The sequence below is a fragment of the Amblyraja radiata genome, chromosome 20, assembly GCF_010909765.2.
Source record: "Amblyraja radiata isolate CabotCenter1 chromosome 20, sAmbRad1.1.pri, whole genome shotgun sequence".
NCBI classification, from domain to species: Eukaryota; Metazoa; Chordata; class Chondrichthyes; order Rajiformes; family Rajidae; genus Amblyraja; species Amblyraja radiata.
The window spans coordinates 25,743,174-25,755,079 of record NC_045975.1 but is presented as its reverse complement, the minus strand read 5'-3'; the positions used below and the strand labels follow the sequence as shown (position 1 = coordinate 25,755,079).

At 40.6% G+C, this 11,906-nt stretch overlaps 1 protein-coding gene across 4 annotated transcripts in view; it reads right to left on the bottom strand.

Moving 5' to 3' along the window:
• Positions 1-5,216: 5,216 nt before the first annotated feature.
• Positions 5,217-11,906, bottom strand: part of hps5 (HPS5 biogenesis of lysosomal organelles complex 2 subunit 2) — a 48,293-nt gene continuing 41,603 nt past the window's right edge. For all 4 annotated transcript variants that reach the window (XM_033039112.1, XM_033039115.1, XM_033039113.1 and 1 more), the window contains exons 20-23: positions 9,804-9,917; positions 7,614-7,720; positions 6,819-7,104; positions 5,217-5,607 (exon numbers count right to left, since the gene is read on the bottom strand). In XM_033039112.1, coding sequence (XP_032895003.1) covers positions 5,547-5,607; positions 6,819-7,104; positions 7,614-7,720; positions 9,804-9,917 — 568 coding nt within the window. In that variant the 3' untranslated portion in view covers positions 5,217-5,546. The remainder of the gene's footprint in view (positions 5,608-6,818; positions 7,105-7,613; positions 7,721-9,803; positions 9,918-11,906) is intronic.

Sequence of the window (11,906 nt, the reverse complement as noted above, 5' to 3'; positions counted from 1 at the left end):
GGCTGCTTACATTGGGTGAGAGTGAGAAATTGTGAGGGTGCGCAGTGACCAAGCCCGACGGAGCCGAAGGGCCTGTGTCTGTGTTCAACACAGTAAGGTACAATAAGGAACATTGTTGACTGGTCAAGTAGTCTCCTCCAAAGATCTTATAGCGAGCAAGATGGTCCACTCCTGCGAAATACAATTGACTGACGTGTAGTACGCACCGGAGCGTAACTTCTGTCATTTCAGTAACCCCGACCCGACTTCAGTTGTGCCTCTCGCAGTGTTGCGGGGGAACAGTTTATGTGTTTTTAAATGTTTTTTTTAATTTTCTTTTTAAACGGCACATACCTTGTACATGACCTGCAGATGCTGGTTTAAACCGGACAGACACAAAAGTCTGGAGTAAATCAGCGGATCGGGCAGCATCTATGGAGGTGATATTTCGGGTGGACTTTTTCGATAGCTCCATGACTCGTCTGAGGCGAGAAGCGCCGGCACCAAGAGCGAGCGAACGTGCGGACAGACGGACGAAAGCAACGATTACAGAGCGGCTTAGGTGGACATTTCGGGTCGAGACCCTTCTTCAGACTGACAGTCAAGGGAAAGGAAAACGGGAGATATAGGCATATCTTCCATTAATTTGTCCTTAGTACCCGTCCTTACCTCTTGCTCCTCTTTCCCCTGACTCAGTCTGAAGAAGGGTCTCGACCCGAAATGTCACCGACAAAGATCTTTGGTCATCTATTCCGCTCAATGATCGTTGCTTTCGTCCGCCTGTCCGCGCGTTCGCTCGCTCTTGTTGCCGGTGCTTCTCCCCTCAGACACACACAGACAGCATGTCCGGCAGATCGGTGTGGGCCGAGAACAGGAGCAGGGCGAAGGATGACATCAAACGGGTCATGGCAGCTATCGATAAAGTACGGAAATGGTAAGGGGGAAAAAAATTTAAACCCGAAGGAAATAGATGTTTAACAAAAAAAAGGGGGCCGGCGATCGCTCCGTGTCGGAGGGAAGGGGAGAGGGAAGGATGGTTTGAGTTCCTCTTTCCCCTGTCTCAGTCTGAAGACGGGTCTCGACCTGAAATGTCACCTATTCCTTTTGTCCATAAATGCCGTCCGACCCGCTGCATTTTGTGTCTATCCTTTAATCTCTCAGTCTGATGTAGCAGAATCTCCCTGAATTAGCTTGAGGCCATGACGGAAGCCGGTTACAGAAATGGCGCTGAAGATTACCCATGACCCTACTACTACTTTTTAGCGGAGTGGACCATCTTGCTCGCTATTAGATCTTTGGTTTCTTCCTGACCCTTCTTTCAAATACAACCCTCCTGTATCGATAAGCCATCAAGACTGGAGAGGTTGGCTTTGCTAATTGGCCCCCAGTCAGGACTGCCGTCGATACTTCATTTAGCTGTATTTCACCAAGCATCGCCGTTGTGACGCGGCAGGAGTTTTTTCTGTCATTTCCAGGCTGATTTTATTGTGTTTATAATTGGGGACATTTTCACTGCAACCTCATAGCAGTAGAGCGCCAACTGTATATATCTATCGCATATAGTTATCACTACTATTGCTAGGACTCATCTAGCTAGTCAACAGTAGGGATCAATGTCCCAACTACCAGTATAACTTAGTTGTGAATAGGATTAGCTTTAAATTCTTACACTCCAAAGGAATTAAGTGATTAAAGCACCTCGCAGGGCAACTTACAGTTGCAACAAAGAACATGCTCAGGTTAAGAGATTCATGGACATAAAATTAAGAACCCAGAGACCATCCAGACCAAATTTCACAGATCAGAGAAAGTGAACCTTGTCATGTAGAGCTGGTCACATATTAATAATAGAACTTTTGAACATTTAGCTTCAATAGGGTTCTGTTGTAAGACAATTTTACATATATATCTTAATTTCATTGAACCATATACTTGGTTGAATATGTGGCAATATTTTCATCTTGTTTCTATAGTCAAAGGGTAAAGTTGATTAAATTTATTTGTGCAGAACAGTGATGGAAGTCCGACTCCTCTTACCATGTTTCTATATATTTATTATCTATATATATGCATAACAGTATGAATTATAATCTGATTTCCACACGTGAATATACTAAGGTCATTCATGTGCTGCACCTGTTGATCAGAGCCTGGCTCTACTGTGCAATGTAATTCGGAATGTAATTTAGCCTAACCTTATTCATACCTAATCCAATTTAAAGCATAAATGTTGCATTCAAGTGGTAGTTAAAAGACTCGTTGCAGTATGCACCAGAATGCACAATTTCAAGCTGAAAAATGCAAAAGCTCCCTACAGTAGGAGGCAGGACACAAGTAGATAAGGTGGTAACGAAAGCATATGGTATACTTATATTTATTGCTAGGGGCGTTGAGTATAATGGTCAGGAAGTCATGATCCAGCTCTACATGAATTTGGTCAGATCGCTTTTGGAGTATTCCATGCAGTTCTGGTCGCCCCATTACAGAAAAGATGTAAGGGCTTTAGAATGGGTGCAGAGGAGCTATGGCAGAATGCTGCCTGGATTAGAGGATTAGAGCTACAGGGAGAGATTGGATAGACTTGGATTGTTTTCTCTGAAATGTCCGAGGTTGAGGGGAAATATGATGGAAGTATAAAATTATTAGAGGCATAATATAGGGAAAGGGTAGACATTCAGAACCTTTTTCCCCAGGGTGGAAATGTTCAACATTAGAGGGCATGGCTATAAGGTGAGAGGGGAATAGTTTAATGAAGATGTGTGGGGCAGGTTTTTTTACACAGAGGGTGGTGGGGGTCTGGAACTCGCTGCCAGGGGTGGTGGTGGAGGCAGATTAGATGGTGGTGTTTAAGAAACTTTTAGATAGGCACATGGAAGTGCAGGGAATAGAGGGATATGGATCATGTACAGGCAGATGAGATCAGTTTAACTTCGTATCATGTTTGGCACAAACATTGTGGGCTGAAGGGCCCGTTCCTGTGCTGTACTATTTTATGTTCTCTGTAAAATGCAAGTATTTCAGGAATCTTACCCATGTTCAGCACAGACATTAAGGGTGAGACGTGGAACATGTTGGAATGAGACAAGGCTCATCAGTGTTTTGGAGTTTTGCATGTTGTGAGAGGGGGAGAGAAGGGGTGAGGAGGAGAGGGAGAAGGGGAGACGGAGAAGGCGAGAGGGAGAAGGGGAGAGGGAGAGGGGAAAGGGAGAGGTAGGGGAGAGGGGAAGGGAGAAGGGAGAAGGGAAGAACGGGGGGGGGAGAGGGAGAATGAGAAAGGGGGAGGGAGAATGAGAAAGGGGGAGGGAGAATGAGAAAGGGGGAGAGGGAGAAGGAAAGAGGAGGATCACATATCCCAGGAAAAAGACATGCGTTCACCTTAAATATTCCCCTCATGGTTTTTTTTACTCACCTCTAAAACATTTTTTGCTTTATTTTGAATTTCCAGCACCTGCAGATTTTGGTTCCATGAATGTCAAATTGAATCATTACTACTGCAGTTACATTGTCATTTTAAATAGTGTGCGATGGGCTTAAGCCAATCAAATTGCTTGTTCTTTACGGGAAACCCGCCGACAGAAAACTACTCTCATTGGTGAGTGTGGAGGAGATCTGGAAGCCTTGGGCAAATTGAATTGTTCGTGACTTTCTTTCTTTTTTATTTCTAATTATTTAATTTTTTTTGAGTGTGAGGAATTCTGTGATCAGCGCGAGAATTGCGTGATTCTCACGCTCAATGTGTAAGAATTGGCAGCCCTGACATGGTGAATCAAAATTTCTTTCAATAAAAACTCAATAAGCCAGCTACAGAATTTGAAATGGATCTTCGTAAACTGTACAACAAAGTCAATATGATTATGAGTCTTTTACAAATAAGTATAAGTTATATATAGGGGGGTTGCACGTAGGGTAATCGGGTCAAAGGGCGTGACGCATGGAGCAGCTCAATCCATGTGGAGGACATGGCAGCTTCCGGCATACACTTAATACATGAAACGCATACTTTCTTACCTGTTAAAAACCGCCGAAAGAGTCAATTTTGCGCTGTAAATAATTGTGGAAATCGGAGTAACTGTGAGCGACATCTATCCTACTTCAGAATTCCAAAAGTGAGGAGAAATTATGGTAGAGAGAAGCGACAGCTGAAGGGACAACAACAGCTAAAGTGGTTGGCGAACATTGGTCGTGCAGATATCAAGATTGAAAATATTGGGAATTATCGCGTTTGCTGACTGCATTTCATCAAAAGTAAGGTATTATTCGTGTTTTTCTTGATTCCTTTGGTATCTAAAAAGTTTCAGAAGTGATAAAAAAATTAAATCGTCCATGGTTCTCAAGTGGGATTTTATATCCAAAAAGAAAACGCTTTTGAAGCTAAATTTATCATTAAAAAAATTGCAAACCATACGTGGGTTTTGAATTACATTTTACTCAGATGCAAGCCAAGGAGTGGCATAATTGTTAGCTGTTAATTGTACAAAATCAACCTCAGCAAATTAACAATTTTGAAAAAGAAAACGATTCTGAAGCTAAATTTATCATTTAAAAATCTCCAGACTTACGAGTGGTGTGTGGAAAAGTAAGTTTTCTATCATTAAGCTATTGAGATGTATATTTTGGCAAATAATAAAATAGCTTAAATGAATAGCTTAAACACCCACTCCCTTTCAAAGATATTGTCAATTTGCTGAGGTTGATTATGTCCAATTAACAGCTAAAGGGGCTGTCCCACGATGCGAGTTCACCCAAGAGCTCTCCCGAGTTTAAAAAAAAATCAAACTCATGGTACCTCATCACAAATATTTTTTTACTCTTGGAAAATTTTCACTGTTGAAAAAACTTGACGAGTTTCCGCATTTCCAGAGTACCTGCCATTAGCGAGCCGCTACGAGACATCCACGAGCTCCGACGTACCCGCTACGTACTTACCACGAGTTTAATTTTTTTAAAGCAAGGGAGAGCTCTTGGGTGAACTCGCATCGTGGGACAGGCCCTTAACAAATATGCCATTCCTTGGCTTGCATCTGAGTAAAATATAACCAACTCTTAATAAGGCAGACAAAAAATGCTGGAGAAACTCAGTGGGTGAGGCAGCATTTATGGAGAGAAGGAATAGGCAACGCTTTCGGTCGAGGCCCTTCTTCAGACTGAATAACCTTCTCCATCTCTTATGAGGTCTATCAATGACTTTTAACCTCTGGAAATGCATTGTACAGACACAGTGAATTCCAAACACAACCCCAGAGGGTAAACTAAGCATTTAATTCATAAAATTTGACAACTTTTCTCTCACTAGACTTTAAAAAATGGGAATGCAATTAGTTCTGGTCAACATGATATGTCATGTAAAAAAAATCGTATTGCATCATGCATCTAGATTTTGATCCTAATTAACATATTACTCGTTTTCTGTCAATTCTTAAGGCAAAATAAATGGTATATTTCAATACAAGCCTCTGACAAACAAGCACCAGTTGGATCTCTCAAAGGAACAATGCAAGAGGAAAAGCAAAATCACTGCACATTGGAGATGGGCGTAAAGCAACTTTGGTTCCATTCAGCATACTTCTTTATGCTTGGTGAGACAACAGGAAACGATCACATCGCTCCAGCATGGTCTGGACTAGGGCCCTGCAAACAAGGACAGACAAATGCAATAAAACATCACGAAACATTAAAGAGCAGGCAGGTAATGCAGGTGAACAAGATGGGAAGAGGCATTCCCTGGCAAACGTTGCCAGACCCAACACATCACAATACAGATGGGTTCAGCTGTTTTGCAAGAGAGTTAAAACATCAAGAGAACAATGCCTTACGGGGATTTTGTAGTTAGGGAAGTGGTTTTTACAGTTGCCGATGCGATTCGCACTTGGCACAATGCCACCCACATGCCAAGGTATCCATATAACCTAACCCCTTCACACTGATGCTGTGATCAAAAAAACGCATCAGCGCCTTTACTTTCTTAGGCATCTGAGAAGATTCGACATGTCCATGAGGATTCTCTCGATCATTCACAGATGCTCTATTGAACATATTCTGATGGGATGCATCTCAGGCTGGTATGATACTCCTATATGGTATGAGGCTCCTCTTTACCACCTGGGCCTGCATAAAGTGGTGAGCATAGTGCAGTTGATCACAGGCTCATCCCTTCCATCCAGTCTGTCTTCATGGTGTGCTGCATCAGGAAGTCTAGAAGTATCCTCAAGAAAGCCTGCCAACCAGGCCATTTCTTTTTCCCCCTTCTATTTTCTGGGATAAAATCCAGGAGCTTGAAAGACCGGACATCCAAAATGAAGAACAGTTTCTTTCCTACAACCAATAGACTCCTGAGCAAATCACTCTTTCACACCCTTCTTCCTGGAGGTGCTGCCACATACATATTCTTACTCTTATAACTTTTTTCCAACTTCAGATTGCACTACAATCCTGTACCTTTTTGCTATTTTGCATTGGTAATTGCATTCAATGTTGTATTTATCATCATTGTATCTATACTGTTTACTCTGTGAGCTTCATATGAAAAGGACATTTATTTGCTGTTTAAAAGGATAGAAATTAGACTGGAAAGATCCAACAATTGATGGGAAAGATGAATTCAGCTGGAATGGTAAAGCAAGTACAAAACGTTGATAGAAGTATACAAGGTTTAACTAAAATTAATTCTGAGTGAACGAAATGAGACTAAGGGTTCATTTGAGTACATTAACGACCCAAACTAAAACATCGCAGGCCAGAAACGATAGATTCTTCTGTGTGGTTTAGTATTATGCTAAGTACCTTAATCCATCAGAACAAACTAATTGACTATGAACAGATTTATTCAAGCCCACTCTCACCTCTGTCTTTTCTCTGCAATCTTCAGTATGTCACACACCCTGAGAAATCTCTGTGACATCTTGCCGTGCAGATCGATGTCCTGTAACAAAGAGAGTGCCTGGTCCGGGCCAACTGTCTTTGCAAGGAGAAGAGCAATGTTTTCCAGAGTGATGCAATTTGACCAGTCAGTATCATCATTGGTGACATTGGCTCCATTGTGTGAAGCAGCACAGTGAGTAATGCCATGGTGATTCCGAACTAGCTCCAGAATAAACTTCCACTCCTCCAGGGTTTTGGGTATTATACCTAAACAAAACAGACATAATGTTTACACCAGTTCAATTAGTGGTTCGGATAGGTTAGTATAAAATACACATTTACCTTTCTGTCCAGCTTACGTTAAACAAGATGATGCAATGAGGACTGGGTTAGCCAGCAGCTGGGCAAGGTTGTGCAGTGTGAACAGAATAATTGAAGATAATATGATATGGACAGACTTAATCAAACCAGAGTCACTCCGAATAAGGAAATGGGGACAGACTCTAACACACAAGATGCATCCAGAAGCAAACCAACATGACAGTCAAGATGGAAAGGGGTCTGCACTGATAACCCTAGCATGTGGTTGACACATTTCAGTTCTTCACATACATCTAGTATCTGTTCTTATGAGATGAATAGTGCTCCAAAATCAAATTTGCTTCTGCAAATATTACTTGTAAAACAAAAGGAGAAGTTATGTGAGAATTTAATTGTCTCATGGGATGTTGCTTGACATAACTCCAAAAGAAACACACAGACAACGAAATACGAACCATTCTGTGCGTCAAGCAGACTTATATCATCAAGGTAAACAATGACAGTGTACGCTTCAGTTCTGTGCTCCAGCTGCAGACAGAGTGACAGATAACCAGTCCAGAATCTGAGAACACAAATGATCCGATGTTAAAACACACATTGTTACTTTTGCCAAATACACCACAGAACCGCATGGACATGATCAAGAGAGCTGTTTACGCTCACAGATCCCACTTTCTCTCCTTTAACCAATGCCTGCACTGAATTCTGTTTCCTAACTTTACCTTACTGGTCCTTTCCTTCACTGATTTTTCTCAAAATGCAGGTTCATAATTATCTTGTAACCAAGCCACTTCGTACCTCCCAACTTCGATGCTCCCGTAGTCACTGATTCTACTTCCTCCCACTTACACAACTTACTTGTCCCTAACTTTACTGATCTCCACGTTTTTGCTTTTCTGTCACTCACTGCGGTGCTATCTTTTCTCTCCAACAATGCGCTCTTCCAATCCTCTTTCACTGGTTGTTGGGTATCTTATCTCCATTTTTCACCATCATATTTCCACCTTACTCAACTCAACTTGTCTTATCCTAACATTTTATCTTAAATCCAACAAGGTTTCTGCTGGAGTGAAGCAAAGCTACAGGGCTGTAAGGTAGCTTCAGTCACCAGAACCTCAGTCATCAAGCTGTAGTAAGCAGATAGTGTTTGCAAACTTGAACAGAGAGGCCAATCTACAAACCATGAACAATGAAGGGAATGGGCTTGCACTAAATTCCTGCTCAACTGCCTTCACGACACAACAGTTTGTTTCAAATACATTCCTAAATGAAGGAGAAACATCTGGAAAATGACTAGAACTGCATGATTTTTTGTCAGAAGCATGTTAAACCCCAGAGACAATGGGAGGAGCGTCGCATCTACCAAACCCCTCCTACACCATTCAGTCTCTCCTGCACCACCTGTGGCAGAGTTGATGATCTCACCTAGACCAAATTAACCACTTCTGAACCTTAAAACTAGCGAGGAAGTGAGCCATCCTTGCCTCTCAGGGACTTTCCTCTCCAAATCCCCAACCTTGGTACACCTCAACATGCTGTTCATTTAATTTGGTAAAAGATGCTTCATTCTTCAGGAATTGCAAGCCATTTAAAATGAGCAAGCAAAAACAACACTCATTCTCTCCCATCAGTGCTGATGTGAGAGAGTCTTGCTAAACTTTAACTGTTCTGCTTGTTGACACGTATTGCGAAACAAAAGATGCTGCATTGTTCTTAGGAAAGCCTTGGCCGAATGATTGCAGCCTTGTGTATATATATCTGTTTCTTTGTGCTTGATGCTATTGTCTGTTATCTGCAAAAGCAACAGCGCCTATGTACGGGTCTGAGTAATGTAATTTAGCAGTTTTGATAAAATCGCCTCTCCCTGACTAAGCTGTCTAAGAAACTAAGATACGTGCTGGTCTGCACATACACTTGATTGTTCGGCAGAATATAAGCAGTCTGTACTCTGAAGTAACTGTCTCCTGGGGCAGTTCCTTTGTGATATCACGTAATAAAGTCTCATTCTCCGTAAGTCTGAGTCCTCGATTAATTTCTCTAACAGCTGATGATAATTGGTTACATCCCAGTCATTTGCAGCCTATTAATTCCCCAATTCTAAGTCTTAAAAAAAAATCAAACTTCCTTCATTTGTCTCCTCATTGACACGATTCAGTTTATTCCACTGCAGATCAAGTGACAGTTTTTTAGCTTTGTCCATTATCCCCATTTTCTAAATTGTTTGCTGCTTCTAATGGTGCCGATTCCTTCAAAGGTTCAATGTTACACGTGCGGACCTTCTCTCAGCTAACTATTGAGTCCTCATGGGAGAATGGATAGTAGTGGAAGACTCATCAAAAGTTGGAATATCTTAGCTAAGAATAAACCCTAATGTACTCCAGCAGGATTATACCCAAAGCTTACTCAAATGACCAATGGGATAACTGTTTGTCTTCCTCTATAATGCAGGAAATTCAGATGACTTATGACCTGCCAATGTTGAGGAAGACCAATTCAGGGATCAGAACTGGAACTTTCTGATCTTTATGTATTAGTTGCACTCATTACACAACTAGGAGAACTACAACTCACTCTTAAATAATATTGGACCTTTGTAAACAGAGATACAGCAACTAAGTATAGTGGAAGGACTCTGGTTGACTTACCCATGAGATCTGCAGATGTCCAACATGTTTTCCTTTGTTGCAAGATCTCCTGGCAGTTCAATAAAGTAACTGATTAGTTGAGCATAACCCCAGGTAAATCGATGAGAGTGAGGCCTGAGACGTACAAAGAAGCAATTATTTGAGTGAAAACCCCACTGTTGGATAAGCCTTACCCTTTTTTTCAACCATAGCTTAGAATCAAAAGTTGTGGATGCAGTGACAATCCAGGGACTTGAGAACACTAATATTAAGGAACGCTGCACTGCTGGAGATGCTATCATTTAGATGAGACATTAAACTAAGACTTTCTCTGCCCCTCAAAAATAAAAAATCCCAGTGTGCTCATTCAAAGATGAGCAATGTTCTGCCTAAACAACACCTAAACCAAATGACCCGGTGAGTGTCAATTTGATGAGTTTTGCAATGCAAAAATTGCCTGCCATGTCTCCCACCCTGTAAGTGACAGATGAGTGGTCATTGGCTATACTAGCTTCTGAAAGATCAAATAAAGAAGTATTTTCTTTCTTTTGAAGTGTTCTTTTCTCTCATGCCTGGATACTGTTACTCCCAAATTTTGGTCATTTTTCTCAGAGGTTTTAGATCTGAATCCTGTGAGAAGCTCTCCACACACCATAGTACTGAAACAGTGCACATCAAACCATGGTAAACGCTCCTCAATTATTTCTCTCAGCCTATCTACAACCTTTGACATGGTTGACCACACCATCCTAGTGCAATGTCTGTCAACAGCCCTCCATTCTTATCTATCCTGAGGGAATCACTTGCAATGGTTTCTCCACCAGCTCTATTTTTGACCCTCCACTATTTCACATCTACACCTTGCCCTCAGTGTAATAAACTGAAAACACAATAATTTTCATTAGCAAACCGAGCACGATTAGCTCCGTCTCTAGATTTCTTGGTGTGATCTTAGACCACAAAATCTGCTGGAAACCACATATAAACCACGTCAAAGCAAAACTGACAAAGTCTATAGCAATATTGGGAAAATCAAGACACATTCTGGACCACAAATCATTACATACTTTGTATAATACACTCATATTGCCATATCTGAGTTACTGTGTGGAGATATGGGGTAACACCTACAACCTACAGCCGTTATGCACATTACAAAAAAGAGCAATAAGAATTATCGATAACGTTGGATATCTTGAACATGCCAATTTATTATTCTTAAAGTCACATACACTGAAGTTCACTGATCTGGTTAAATTTAAGACTGCGCAAATCATGTACAAAGCAAGAAATAATTTACTTCCATGAAATATACAAAAACTGTTTATGGAAAGACAGGGTGGGTATAATTTGAGAGGGGAACATAATTTAAAAAAACTCAATGTCAGAACAACTCTTAAAAGTATGTGCATAGCAATCTGTGGTGTGAATTTGTGGAATGGTCTGGAACAGGAGATAAAACTTGGCACAAGCATAATTCAGTTTAAAAAGATGTACAAAAACACTTGTTTAAAAGGATATTGGGATGATGATAGGTGATTGTGAGTGGGATATTTGTTATACTGATTGTATTGGAAAGGGTGATTATAGTGATGGGTTGTATATATGACTAAGATACTGTATAGTATATGAGGGTATTTTCTTTTCTTTTTCTTTTTTTTCTTTTTTGTTTGGCTTTGTAAATATTTGATTAGTGTTCAAATGTAAATAATTTGGTGTGCATATAGTGGCTGGTGTACATATGGTGTACATATAGCTGCTAAATTTGTACAAGATAATTACAAGCAGTTGAATAAGGGGTGGGAATTAATAAGCTTAAGCTTCTTCCTGCTCCTTTTCGGACACATATGATTTCATTTATTTATAGATATTGTTTATGACACTTTATAAATATTTTTGTTTTGTTTTTTGTATGCTGTTTCACACTTGCTTTTTATTCTTTTATTCTGTTCGAAATAAATAAATAAATAATAAACAAACAAATAAATAAATAACTTGTCATGCTGCAATGGATGAGGGTAGATTTCTTCCAAATTTGGGGATTTAGCTTTCAGTTCATAGGCAGCTCAGTCTGCTTGGCAAAGCTGTAAACTAGCAGATAAAGATATTGTGAAACAATAATTG